The following is a 15,046-nucleotide window of genomic DNA, read 5'->3' on the forward strand; positions in this document are numbered from 1 at the left end:
TGGCCGTCTCAACGGAGGCTCTGCTGGGCCGCTCCCAGCATGCACCTCAGACCGGGCCAGCCCCAGAAAGGCCCTTCCTGGCCACTCTTCTCCCAGGGGGCAGAGCACCCGGCTGCAGGGCCAATCAGGAGCTCTGCGAGGGGGCAAATCTGCATGAGAGAGAGAGAGAGAGAGAGAGAGAGAGAGAGAGAGAGAGAGAACGGAAGCGGAAGTGCCTCTCTGTCTCTCTCTGAAAATGGCGGAGGAGGCTCCGGAGCCACAGGAGGTGGCTCAAAGAGCCGCATGCGGCTCCGGAGCCGCGGGTTGCCGACCCGTGTTCTAGTCCAACCCTCTGCTCAGGCAGGAAACCGTATACCATTTCAGGTGAATTGTTCTCCAGTCTCTTCTTAAAAACTTCCAGTGTTGGAGCATTCACTGCTTCTGGAGGCAGGTTGTTCCACTGGTTAATTGTTCTAACTGTCAGGAAGTTTCTCCTTAGTTCTAGGTTGCTTCTCTCCTTGATTAGTTTCCATCCGTTGCTTCTTGTCCTGCCTTCAGGCGCTTTGGAGAATAATTTGACTCCCTCTTCTTTGTGGCAACCCCTAAAATAGTGGAACACTGCTATCAAGTCACCCCATTATTTAACTTTCCCACCATTTGGAGGGAAAAGGTTGTGCTTCTTTGATATGCAGTAGAGATAAAACCTAAAATTACAGGTAGTCCTCAACAGTTCATTTACTATTACAACAGCACTGAAAAAAGTGACTTATGACCATTTTCACACTTATGACCATTGCAGCGTCCCATGGGTACGTGATCAAAATTCAGGCACTTGACAATTAACTCCTATTTATGACAGCTGTTGTGTCCCAGCATCATGTGATCACATTTTGTGACCTTCTGACAAGCAAAGTCAATGGGGAAGCCAGATTCACTTAACAACCATGTTACTGACTTAACACATGCAGTGATTCACTTAACAACTGTGGCAAGAAAAGTTGTAAAATGGGGCAAAACTCACTAGACAAATGTCTCACTTAGCAACAGAAATCTTGGGCTCAATTGCGGTTGTAAGTTGAGGACTACCTATATTTTCATATCCCAGTGTTAATATCTAAACTAGTGGTTTACCATAATTTGTTGGCAGTTCCTTCATGGGGGTGACACTTTCAGTATGATAGCATTTCATCAGTGAAAAGGCCAAAATATCCAAAGTGGCTGCGATGAATTAGCAGAATAGAAAAGTGTCTCTTTATTTCCAATTATTTCTATCTTCCTCTTGCCCCATGCTAGATGTATTAAACAGTAGAACAATCCTGTTTGTGTTACTCCTGATCTTTATTTCTAAAAGAAACTATCCAGGCAGGAAAAACATTTTTTTTTGTATATTTGATACTTGGAATATTGAAAACTTTAGGAAAGTTTAGTTTTCTTTGCACAAGTAATCCTACACTAACAACCAGTTGCGTGATGACCTTTCAAACTTATGACGGACCTCACCAGAGCTACTCACAACCTGTCTTTGAGTTGCAAGGCCACACACCCCTCCCCCCACTATCATGTGATTGCATTTTGAGCATTTGGCAACCAGTTCACCTTTATGGCTGTTTGCTGCATCCTGCAGTCTCATAATTGTGACTTTTTTTTGCTGGTTTCTGGCATTTACTTCTGATATCTGGCAAAACAACAACAACAACAAACACCCTATTGGGGGAGGGGAAGGACTCATACAATGATCACTGTGCTTACTTAACACTTGGGGCATTAGCTTAATGATGGTTGTAAAAGCAGTCATGACTTTGAATCCAGTCACGTGATGTCTCCACTTACAACCAGAATGTGTTACAACCGTAATTTTGGGCTCAATTGTGGTCATAAATCAAGGACTACCTGTAAAACTTTTTACTCTTAAATATATAAAAGCATTTAAATTAATAATTTAAGAATTAAGTTACAATTAGAATTTTTTAACCACCTCTTTTTTCTTTTATTTAAAGATTTTTCACAGTGGCAATATGTGGCACTGCCATCTTTTTTCTTTTTTTAGGTAACAGTGTGGGTAGCCGTTATGGTGCTGGTGGCGGAGCTGTTGGAGGTATAGGAAATGTCGCATCCTGGCAGTTTGGTGCAGGGATAAGTGGAGTTTCTTATTGTAACCAAGGCTGTGCAAATTCATGGCTGGCTGACAAATTCTGTGATCAGGCATGCAACGTTCCCTCCTGCGAATTTGATGCTGGTGACTGTGGACAAGGTATGTCAATACATATTTAGCAACAATGCCTTGTGTGCAAAGGAAGGTAGCAAAGTGAACCAAATGCTTATTAGACACATTTAGGTTTGGGGAAATTGTATTCTTTTTTTAAAGCTTATCTTCATTTTGTTTTGGTTTTGGATATATAGAATGAAGTAAAATAGGCCTGTAGCATAATAGGATAAGCAAACTGAATAGTTAAATAGGGACCCACCTTTTCTGTTATCCTTCAGTTGTATGCAGAATAATATATCCTTTCCCTACTTTCACTATTTTTTTAGTATGTTAGTGTTTTAACATGAATTCTTCGGGGAACATGGTTATGTTTCTTAATGTGTTGAAATTTATAGTCTACTTGAAGCACTAGAACTGGCTAGGGCAGTGGTTCTCAAGCTTTTCTTCACCGTGGGCCCCCTTTAAAACCTTTTGTAGTCATGAACCTTCAAGATTTAACTCAAGATTTAAATCATAAAATTTCTTCAAGCCTTTGCGGACCTCCTTTGATGACATCACAGCTCCTCAGGTGTCTGTGGACCACAGGTTGAGAACCACTGAGCTAGGGTATTCATAACTCATTTCCTGTATATATCATGTGAAAATATAATTGTCCACTTTGATTAAACATCAAAACCTGGAAAACACTATTTGTCTTAGAAAGATAAGATAATGGGAAATTAGCAGATCATACCAAATTAGTATGGTGTACTATTGGACTAGAGTTATGGATACCCATTTCCAATTCACTAAGTGCCCAGCATCTAGTCATATATTTTCTTTGCCCTAACCTATTCCACGGAATTGTTAAGAAGATAACAGAGGACCTGGGAGAAAGGATGAAAACAACAGCACCATGTAAATAACAATACTCTCTTCTTCCAGATCACTTTGGTGAGCTGCACAAGGTAACTCTTCAAAAGAATCAGACTCATTATATCATTCCGAAAGGTGAATGTCTACCTTATTTCAGCTTTGCTGAAATAGCCAAGAAAGGACTGGAAGGCATTTATAGTGACAACCCAATAATACGCCATGCTTCTATTGCTAACAAATGGAAGACAATCCACCTGCTAATGCTTAGTGGAATGAATGCAACCATAATTCATTTTAATCTTACGTTTCAAAGTAAAAGTGAAGAAGAATTCAAGATGCAAATAACCTTAGAAGTGGATACTAGGGAGGAATCCAAATTGAATACAACTGCCACCCAGCAGCCTGCGAGTGATTTGAAAGCTACGACTTCAATGCCAGAAGCTGAAATGATATTTGAGAATATTCCTGAAGAAAGACGTTTCCCAAGAGTTAAAAAACGTCTCAATGGTACATCCAATAATTTAGATGAAGGAATGGTAATTCAGGCAGTCAATATGTCTGCACTTCCTGAAGATGTAAAGATAGCTCTGCAGAATTTGGAATTGCAGCTGACAGTTGGCGATATCACTCAGAAGGGTTATAATCTATCCAAGGCTGCTCTCCTAAGACCACTCCAGTTGATGCCTTCAGAAACAAAGGCGGGTCTAAACGATCTTGAGGAAACAAGGAAAAGGGACAAAGGGATGAAAGTCGTTGGAAAGACCATGCTTTGGCAGAGACCTTTCCAAAATGACAGTGAAGGCAAAATAGTAGCTACAGAAAATATGCAGAATATGTCTCTACCAGGATTTGTACCAACAAGTAGCATTTTGGTGGAAATGAAGGTGACCAACAATTTTTCTTTAAGCTACCACTCTACAGTAAAACCAAAATCCACACCTGTTGTCAGGAATATGGATAAGAAGCACAGATCTCAGGAGAAAGCCTTGAATACCCTTATGCAGAAAGAAATCCAGGAAAGTAAAATTGAACAAAGAAAGAAGAAAGAAATAGATGTAAATCCAGCATTTTCTGAGGAAGATATCGCAGAAGGTCCAAGAAGAAAATTACAGTATTACACTGGAAATTATCAAGGCTTTTTGCCATGGGAAAAGCATAAGTATTTCCAAGATCTTCTTGATGTAAGTATGCAAAGGAATAAAATATTTTAGCAATGGCTTTTTACTTATTTCTAGCTCTTACTGAATTTTATATATGCTTAAAAAAAACTGTGTTTAGGGAACATATTACAGAGCAACTCCTAAATTTAGTAAACAAATATATTCAGATGGAGGTTAATAATATAACTATGTGTGTATATGCTTAGAATTAACCTCAATTGAGTTTATTAGAAATTATTTCCCAACTGAATGTAAAATTGCAGCTATAGACTCATCTGATATAACCTTTCATAGACAAGTCAGGTCTCTGAACCTTAGCCCTTCCTCAACTTCACTTGCAGTCCTCAACTTACAATCATTCATTTAGTGATCTTTTAAAGTTACAATGACGCTGAAAAACGTGACTTATGATTGGTTCTCACACTTACATCCATTACAACATCCCCATGATCACATGATCAAAATTCGGGCACTTGGGATTTTTTTGACAGTTGCACGGTCCGGGATCATGTGATCACCATTTGTAACCTTCCCAACTGGCTTCTGACAAGCAAAGTCAATGGGGAAAGCCAGATTTGATTAACGACTAAATGATTCACTTAATAACTATGGCAAAAAAGTTCGTAAACTGAGGTGCAACTCCCTTTACAACTGCCATGCTTAGCAATGGAAAATTTGGGCTCAATTGTGGTTGTATGTCAAGGACTACATGTAATATAGAGTGATAATGACTTATCTGGAAGGTTTATTATGACAATTCCATCATAGTTTGGCTCTGAACAGACAAAAGCACTATATTAATGCAAGTTTCCTTAATATTTCTCACAGTTGTAAATAACAAGTTATTCATTCATCAGGATAGTATTAATCATTATCTTTAATATAAATAACAGAATGTTAAAATTAAAAGGGATAGTGGAAGCTATACAATCATCTCTAATACAAGCAAACCATTCCTTAATGTCCAACTGCTACTTAAAATATTCCCAGTTAACAAATGTCCATAATCTTCTGTGCCATTGCCCAGACTGAAGTTTTGATTAAGTCATCTGGAACAGTAGCCAATATTTCAGTTACGGGAATTCTGTTTTAGGTAAGAAAGTTAAATGTTCAAAAGTGATCAAAAGGAAGACACATGTGATTGTTTACTGTATCAAGTCGATCTTAAATAGGAAGTTGGGTCAAACTGCAGACACTCAAATTTGGTCCTTTTAGGTTTTGAGTTGACGTTAGAAAATTCCAAAGGTTACTAGGGGTAAGAAAGTAGCCAATAAAGATCACCTCAGTTTTCAAAATATCTATGCTTTGCCCACTTTTTATAACAAGATCAGTCTTCTTGGTAGGTGGGTGTGCTCCAGGTCCCTTCAATTAAACATTTGCCATCTATTGAGACCTAGAAAGTGTCTCTTTGTTGCAGCAATTGTTCTCTGTAACACCATCCCCCGAGACAACCATATAACTCTTTTTGAAGACCTGGCTATTCTTCCAAGCTATGGGGTAGGTGGATATTAAGCCCCAATTGGTTGTTTTTATTATATTGCATATTTCCCAGATCCGTGTGATTGTTTATCCTCAGTCTTAGGGTTCTTTCTATTTTAACTGTAAGCTGCCTACGTTTGTCTGGACTTGGGCAGCCTCTAAATCTAAGTAATTAATTAAAAAACAAGTTATTAACAAGGGTGGATTAAGCAAGTAATTTAGGATCTTGCATTAAGTAAAAAAAATATTGAAGCTGAATTTATTTTGTTGCTTATGTGGTGAGCATGATGTGTGTCCTTGTTTTTTAGGAAGAAGAATCATTAAAGAAAGAGCTGGCTTATTTCACAGAAAGTAAACTTGTTGGAAGGCAGTTGAAAGATACATTTGCTGATTCCCTCAGATATGTAAATAAGCTTCTAAATGGAAAATTTGGATTCACCTCTCGGAAGGTCCCTGCTCATATGCCTCATATGATTGATCGAAAGGTGATGCAGGAATTACAGGATCTGTAAGTCCAATGGGGGAGGCTAATTATTCTGTTTATTTAAATATTTTTCTTCAACTTTTCTACTTAAAAACCAGTGTGACTAAATACTCATAGCTCTTTGTTGATGGAAATATTATTCATTGGAATCTTTGAAGATACAAGCTTAGCATGGTTTGGCTCAGCTATTTTCAGAATCTAAGAATCAACATATTGCCCCCACAATCTGGGTCCTCATTTTACCAACCTCGGAAGGATGGAAAGCTGAGTCAATCTTAAGCCAGTCAGGATCAAACTCCTGGCTGTGGGCAGAGTTAGCCTGCAACACTGCATTCTAACAACTGCACCACCACAGTGACATAGGACTGACGTAGTTGTTTTTCTAAGCTGTTCAGGCAAACATCTTTGGATATTCAGTGGTTGGAGAGCATGATTGCTATCAATATACTTGACTGCCCAGCCCCAGAAGCCATGCATTTGTGAAAGGCATCTTGTGTGTGATATGTAGAACTTTTTTGTCATAGACCTTAGTTGCACAGATGTCCTGGCACTTGGTTAGGGATGACATTGCAGAAGAGTGACTTACAACAAGTCTCAACAAATGTCTGACGTTGTCTGAACAACCCTAATTTTTGCATTTAATTTGCGGACCAAAATTGTATAAGAACTACTTTAAAATAAAAAGATACCGCTGAAGACGACAGTGTTATACTGTCTTCCACTGGAAAAATTACTTAGAACCCATGGTGGCGCAGTGGTTAGAATGCAGTGTTGCAGACTGACTCTGCTCACTGCCAGCAGTTTGATCTTGAAGGGCTCAAGGTTGACTCAGCTTTCCATCCTTCCGAGGTTGGTAAAATGAGGATCCAGATTGTTGGGGGAAATATGCTGATTCTGTAAACCACTTAGAGAGGGCTGTAAAGCATTATGAAGCAGTATATGTCTAAGTGCTTTTCCTACTAGAAACAATTGTTGAAACTTTGTAAATGCGAGTAATTCATCCCTTTCTTTTCTGGACAGCTTTCCTGAGGAATTTGACAAGACCTCCTTTCATAAAGTACGCCATTCTGAAGATATGCAGTTTGCCTTTTCATATTTCTATTATCTCATGAGTGCAGTTCAGCAACTAAATATTTCCCAAGTTTTTGATGAAGTTGATACAGATCACTCTGGAATATTATCTGATCGGGAGATTCGTACATTGGCCACAAGAATTCATGAGCTCCCTTTAAGTTTGCAGGTAATTAAAAAAAACCTTGTAGCTTCTTCCATATAATTGCAGAAAGTATGATTTAGATCCAGGAACATGCAATAGAGTTGGCCAAAGTAGTTTTCTGAGTGAACTTCATGGGGTTTTAAAAATATTTCACAGTAAGTCAGTGAATTTTGCTCAAGATGTCAATAGTGTCAGTTGTGGTGAAAGGGAAGAGTCTTGGAGATGAAAAGGTATCTTCTATAAATTATATTTTTAAACATATGACAAATGATACAATATCCATTTAAAATATTGTCTCTATTTGTCAGCATATTAACTTCCCCCAGGCTTGTATTTTCTATAGTTGGGAGAGCAAGCGTAAAAGCTGTTCTTTCACTTCTAATTAACCACAGCTTGCATAATCTGAACAAGATAAACAATGGTTGATATCGATTATGGAAAGTTTTAAGCAAGCTACATTCAAACTTTGGTTAAGAAAACATATAAATTAACTATTGCTAAAATTAAGTTCCATTTTCCTAAGAAGTGGTAAGCTATGTTTAATCAAAAGAGTTTCTTTCCAACTCTACTTTGCAGCTAGGATGTGAAACCCACTATAGTAGGTAATGTTGACATAGGACACGGAAACCTTAGATTTAGAATCTAATTTAATCATGAAACTTATTTCATAAACTTTGGGAGAATCTTATTGTAAACTATTTCAAAGGGCTAGAGTAGAGTAGAGTAGAGTAGAGTAGAGTAGAATAGAATAGAATAGAATAGAATAGAATAGAATAGAATAGAATAGAATAGAATAGAGTTGGAAGGGACCTTGGAGGTCTTCTAGTGCAGCCCCCTACTCAAGCAGGAGAACCTATACTATTTCAGTCAAATGGTTGTCCAGTCTCTTCTTAAAAATTTGGAGCATTCACAACTTCTGGAGGCAGGTTGTTCCACTTATTAATTGTTCTAACTGTCATGAAATTTCTCCTTAGATGTTGAGAGAAGGAACGGTGGAGAATAAGGTTAAAAGATAAATCATGCTAATTTGAGTTAGATGCAGTTTTCATAAACAAAATTCTGTAACATGAACTGAGGAGAAGATAATACAGGTAGTCCTCAAGTTATGACCACAGTTGAGCCCAAAATGTATGTTGTTAACTGAAATATTTGTTAAGTGAGTTTGCCCCATTTTACGACTTTTCTTGCTACAGTTGTTAGGTCAATAATTGCATTTGTTAGGTTAGTAACATGGTTGTTAAGTGAATCTGGATTCTCCATTGACTTTGCTTGTCAGAAGGTCGCAAAAGCTGATCACATGACCTCAGGACACTGCAACCATCATAAATAGGAACCAGTTGCCAATCAGCTGAATTTTGATCATGTGACCATGGGGATGCAGCCACGGTTGTGTGAAAAAATGTCATAAATCAATTTTTTCAGTGCTGTTGTAACTTAGAATAGTCACTAAATGAACTGTTGTAAGTTGAGGACTACCTGTAGAGAACCCTCTTTTGCCAACTTATACGTAGGTTCATATGATATTTGTAAAGTGTTTGTCTTTTGGTAGCTATCTAAGATGAAGTATCCTATTTTGGATTCTAGAATTCAGAATGTCATCATATGTTTGGAATATATCATTCCAAATTCTAGAAAGAGTACAGAGAAGAGCAACAAAGATGATTAGGGGACTGGAGGCTAAAACATATAAGGAACGGTTGCTGGAATTGGGTATGTCTAGTTTAACAAAGAGAAGGACGAGGGGGGACATGATAGCAGTGTTCCAATATCTCAGGGGCTGCCACAAAGAAGAGGGAGTCAAGCTATTCTCCAAAGCACCTGAAGGCAGGACAAGGAGCAATGGGTGGAAACTAACCAAAGAGAGAAGCAACCTAGAACTAAGGAGTAACTTCCTGACAGTTAGAACAATTAACCAGTGGAACAACCTGCCTCCAGAAGCGGTGAATGCGCCAACACTGGAAGTTTTTAAGAAGAAACTGGACAGCCATTTGTCCGAAATGGTATAGGGTTTCCTGCCTGAGCAGGGGGTTGGACTAGATGACCTCCAAGGTCCCTTCCAACTTTATCATCATTATTATTATTATTATTTCAGAATAGTGAATGCTGTTCCCTATACCAAAATTTCTTCTTATAGAAATAGAACCTGTCAGGAAGAAAGATTGTCACTTAAACTTTTCCTGATTATCCGATTTTGAGAAATATTATTGAATTTTAAGGGAGTGATTTATTTGCATCTAAAGCAGAGATTAAGTACAGGTTGGGCAGTTTTCATCAAGATGATAAAGAAATTAATGTGCTGAGATAATCACATTTGTATTTATTATATATTTAAGATTGTGAATATTGCAGTAGGAAAAATGCATAACCCTTTTCCCTTTTTACCTCCTCCTTACTAGGATTTGACAGGACTGGAGCAAATGTTAATAAATTGTTCTAAATCCCTTCCATTAAATATAACTCAAATTAACATCATACCACCAACTCAAGAAGCATACTATGATCCCAATCTGGTAAGCAACTGCTATAATGTGAGTTTATTTTGCCATTAATTTGAACAGATTGTGATGTCAGACAAAATCAATTAGCAACACATATATAATTTGTAGTAGGTCAGATTGTTAAATTAAATTACTTTTATATACTACTATAATATATACTTGTCAGGTGCAAACAACCGGGTCCATGTGTGAAGGTTCAAAATTACTGATTTATTGCTCAAGCCCTTGCACAGGAATCTTCTTAGATTAATAGTTTGCACCTGGGTAGAATTTGATAGGGGCCAATGGTGAGGGAGAGATTGGACTTAATCTTCTTGTAACCATGTAGAGATTCTAAATCCTCTTGTAACCATGTAGAGATTCTAAACTGTTGGCCCACTTGACTCCTCCCCCTGGCTCTAACAGATTCTCTCCTACTATACTATATACTATAGATGCTGTAGAATGTTCTCATTTTTATTTGAATTGTTTCAGTTGAGTTTCCAGGTACAAGATGTAAGTCTATTTTAAAAAATCCCTTTAGAATTGAAGTTGTATTTCTAGAATTATTTATAGTTTTGCTACCAAATGTTTCTTAAACTGGAATTAGGAATCCCTGCTCAGATCTTAGTGGGTGTGTTTTTCTGATTGTCAAAGACTGACAAGTATTTTTCTTCCCTGCTGGAGAATATATTGCATACTGTAACATATATATATGAAATATGGAAATGAATGCAATTATTTTTAAAGTTACTCTATTTTGTATAATATTAGAATTATGTCTCTGACATTTGTTGAACAATTGCTATAAATCCTGGTTCTTTGAGGAAATAAAAAAATATCAGTGAGTTTTTCTAACTGAAAAAAAAATCCATATTTTTTCATAATTGTTTATTTTTCAGCCTCCGGTGACTAAAGGTCTTCTAATGAACTGTAAACTTGTGACTGATAGAATTCGCAAAGCATATAAGGACAAAAACAAATATAGGTATTGATTTGTTATTGTACTTAAACTGCAACAATAATAACAAATAACGAGAGGGAGAGAGAGAGAGAGAGAGAGAGAGTTCAAATTCAAAAATGGGCTGGATCAGGCTGAAGACTTAAGAGAAACAAATTCCCCCCAAATTCTCCTAACTCATCCTGGTGGGAGGGGCAGGTGGACAGTGGCTCAAATGCTCCTAATTCCTTCATTCTAAGACCCCTTGAACATATGACCCAGAGAGAAGCATATGTAGCTCACCCTGTGCTTCCCATTTTTCAAATGCACACATACACACAAATACAACATCAGAGTTCAAAAATGCAGATGCAAGCACAATATGTTCCTTTGTTACACAGAAGAAAATACAGATGCCTTCTCTCATCTCAGGCATTACACCAGGTCATTATAAAGAATGCAGAACTCCATGCCTATATCTCTGCATTATGTGAATTAATCAACCTTTAAAATAATGTCTAATGTACAAATAGCAAAGAATGGAAGAAAATAGAAATCATCACAACTGGAGATAGCTACTAAAATATCATTGACTAAGGATGAATCAAGCAGTCCTAGATCAAATAAAAGCTGACTATTTCCTTGAGATGATCAACAAGTCGAATGGGGAATGCAAGCAGATGAAATTTTGCTTGAAAAGATTGAGGGAGGTGGAGGGGGAAAACAGAAAATAAGGAGGGGTGGAACAGATGAAAGAAATATTACTATAATGCTGCTGAAAGAGCTATGAGTTATTCCTGGAGACAGAGTAAGATGGCAAGCATTTGTCCATAGAATTTCCATGAGTCAAACCCAACTCAGTGGTACTTGAACTATGAAGAAAAGGATAATGCCATTCCTTTAATTTCCTAGTTCATATTATTTTGTTGATGCTTACATTTTTTATATATCATCAAGGTTTGAAATTATGGGAGAAGAAGAAGTAGCATTCAAAATGATCCGTACTAATGTTTCTCACGTAGTTGGACAGCTTGATGACATACGAAAAAATCCCAGGTGTGCATCATTTTTTAATCTCAATTTTTTATCCTGTAGAAGAAATATTTTTGAATAAGCTTTTAATTGTTAATGGTTTAAGTTATAATTTTATTTATTTTAGATTACACTGAAATTTCAGAAGTTCTAAATTGTTCTCATTTAATGACCACTTAAGCATCTTTTAATGGACACAACTGATCTAAACTATCAATACCCCAGTTGCTTTTGATGTGTTTGATTTCTAAACAGGGAGTTTCCCAGAGCTTAAATAGGAAACTTACTGTATTGTCTGTCATTTTGCTGTAAGGTTTCAATAAGGTCTATGGGGAGCAGGAATCGGGGAAGATATTTAGTTTTTCATGTATAGTACTGCATTCATATAATACTAAGCAAAGAATGTACAGTTGTGTTAAGTATGTCAGCTGTGACCATTCTTGAATGCCTCTGATTTGCAAGAATTATCCATGCCTTTGTTGCATCATGTCTAGACTATTCTAATGTATTCTATTGTGTCCTTGAAGTGTCCAAAGATTTCACTTGATATAAAACTTGGTTGCTAGGTTGTTAATAGCAACCCATACTGTGATCATATAAAAGGTCAGCACAAATTGCCAATTATTTTCTGGCCTTAGAAGATATTGGATGTAACCCTTAAAATTTTGAGCAGCAATGAAGTTGGTTATCTGAGGTCTTGAGTATCTCATTACAGGCCATTCTTGGTGTAAAGATCTGCAAAACAGGCAATTCTGACTGACGCTCAATCCAGGCTCTCTGGATCACTGCCATATTAGGGATAGCGTCATTTTGGAACTAAGTGGGACCCTCACTCCCTTAGTTAATTGCAAACCTTTTAAAATTGCTAATGAATTATTAGTTTCAATCTTTTAATATGGTTTTATTTTACTTTTCTTTGTGAATTATTATACATCATTTCTGTGACATTACTAACAATGACAAACACCGACTGCAATGAAACCATGTTCTCATATTAGGAACATAAACACTGTTAGTGGTCTGTAAAATACATACTATGGACAAAGAGAAGATAAATCTTTTAGAAATGTAAAGGGAAGATAATATAGTCTTATATATCTGTGTAAGTACAGATGTTAGTGTAATATATAGTAGACGTTCTCTTTTTATTTTTATTACTTTGAAATGTGAGATCATCACATTGCTTTTAATTGAAATAGGAGAATGTATCGATTGACATTAATAGCTAATTAAAAGGTAAAGTAGATTTGGCTCCAGCAAGATTTTTTATTATATGTGGGTTTTTTTCCAGAAAATTTGTTTGCCTTAATGACAACATTGATCACAAACATAAGGATGCCCAGACTGTAAAGGCAGTTCTCAGGGATTTTTATGAATCCATGTTTCCCATCCCGTCACAATTTGAACTGCCAAGAGAATACCGAAACCGCTTTCTTCATACGCAGGAGCTTCAGGAATGGTGAGTCTTTCGGCACCCTTGAAATGAATATGCAGGTATTGTGTTACCACTCGAACTAAAACTTTCTGAGTTGACCAAAGGAAATTCTCCTTTCTTTTTATGGTGAATTGAATTTACTTAAAATTAAAATTGCTAATATTACTATTTTTTTAAAGACAGACAACAGAAGAACAATAATTCAAACATTTCATTGATATTTCAGATTCTGTGTAATTTAAACGTGCTCTCTTATAGGGTCTCATTTTAATAATTTAATCTTTGCTTTCAGCCAACATGGTTAAATATTTTAATTAATGCAAGGGTAAAATACCAAAATTTGTGTCAAAGTTTTATTTTGTTCACTCTTTCAAATGTTGGTATCTTCCTCAGTCAAAGATTACAGGTAGTGCTTGACAAATTGAGCCCAGAAGTGGTCAGTTGTTGCGGCCATTGAGTGGATCACCATGTGACCTGATTTGATTTTAAGACCATTGTTATGACATTCCTTAAGTGAGTCACTGCAATCATTAAGTGAACCATGAGGTCATTAATTTAGCATATTCAATGACATTTTCTGCTTGAAAATGGCAAAAAAGTTGCAAATTGTGGTCACATCATCATGGCATGTTGAGCCCAGTCATAAATGCAAGTTGGTTGCCAAGCACCAGAAATACAATCATGTAACTGTGGGTATAGGGGCAGTATAACTTTTTTAAAGTCCAACTTAACTTCAAACTAATTAAGCAACAGGTCATTAAGTGAGGACTATCTATAATGCACAAATCTAAAATTGAGGATGGGGTTTTTTCTCCATCCACTTCCCAGAGTATTGGCCTCTTATTTTTATTTTTTTAAAAAGGCTTCCCCAAAGCTTGTTGAAAGCATCCTTTTGTATAAAGAGTAATCTTTTGGTTACATAAATTTTCTCTAGTATTTTGGATTTAATCATTCATTTTAAAAAAATCTTGTTTTTATCATATTTACTTAGGAGAGCCTACAGAGATAAGCTGAAATTCTGGACACATTGTGTATTAGTAACATTGATTGTGTTCACAGTCACCTCATTTTTTGCCGAGCAGGTAAAGCTACATACATTGAATTTTTCCTGGGAGATCAATCACTGTATACTAGAAGTTCAAGTATGGGAAAATACAGTAATATACTAAGGTCAAAATCTTACCTTGTTGTACCAGCCACCAGTTGTGTGGCTTCTACAGTATCAAGCAATTACTGAAATGAATTCATCAAAAGTAATAGAAGATGTAATGGGATATAATGGGTGTGGAAACGAGAAAGAATTGCCCTAAGATAACCTCTTCATTTCTGCTTCTGTGAAATGAATTGCTGTTACAGTCATGGGAACAAAGATTCTTAGTTTCAAATTTTTAGGAAGGGCATTTTTAACAACTACACATTTGGATTGATAGTGTGTTGCTTAAAGAGGCAAATAAAATACAATTATGTTTTATGAACATGTTTATGGGTATCTGGCTAAAAGGGTGGGCCCAAAAATTGAGATGCATATACATCCTCAATAATACCAATAGTCTATTCAGAAAGAAAGACTGGATAGATTAATTTTCTCCAGAAAAAATCATGGGTAGAATTATTATAATTATTTGATGGAATATATCACCTTCTAGATTAATGGGGAACCATGTATGTAACTGTTTCAAAGGCATTATATACAGGGTTTTATGGTTTTCCTCAAAGGATGTATTATGCTATAAAAGTCTGCCATACTTTCTAGAGAAGAACAGTCTTACCTCTGACATACAGA

The 15,046-nt window shown here is 36.6% G+C and overlaps 1 protein-coding gene across 1 annotated transcript in view; it reads left to right on the forward strand.

The window, feature by feature from the left end:
- The window catches only part of GNPTAB (N-acetylglucosamine-1-phosphate transferase subunits alpha and beta), a 46,639-nt gene that overhangs the window by 29,092 nt on the left and 2,501 nt on the right, over positions 1 to 15,046 (forward strand). The window contains exons 12-19 of the mRNA XM_015818238.2: positions 3,110 to 4,221; positions 5,988 to 6,187; positions 7,184 to 7,403; positions 9,776 to 9,889; positions 10,759 to 10,844; positions 11,754 to 11,852; positions 13,120 to 13,287; positions 14,255 to 14,345. Of these exons, the coding sequence (XP_015673724.1) occupies positions 3,110 to 4,221; positions 5,988 to 6,187; positions 7,184 to 7,403; positions 9,776 to 9,889; positions 10,759 to 10,844; positions 11,754 to 11,852; positions 13,120 to 13,287; positions 14,255 to 14,345 (2,090 nt within the window). The remainder of the gene's footprint in view (positions 1 to 3,109; positions 4,222 to 5,987; positions 6,188 to 7,183; positions 7,404 to 9,775; positions 9,890 to 10,758; positions 10,845 to 11,753; positions 11,853 to 13,119; positions 13,288 to 14,254; positions 14,346 to 15,046) is intronic.

The sequence above is a fragment of the Protobothrops mucrosquamatus genome, unplaced genomic scaffold, assembly GCF_001527695.2.
Source record: "Protobothrops mucrosquamatus isolate PMUCROS unplaced genomic scaffold, P.Mucros_1.0 scaffold706, whole genome shotgun sequence".
Lineage (NCBI taxonomy): Eukaryota > Metazoa > Chordata > Lepidosauria > Squamata > Viperidae > Protobothrops > Protobothrops mucrosquamatus.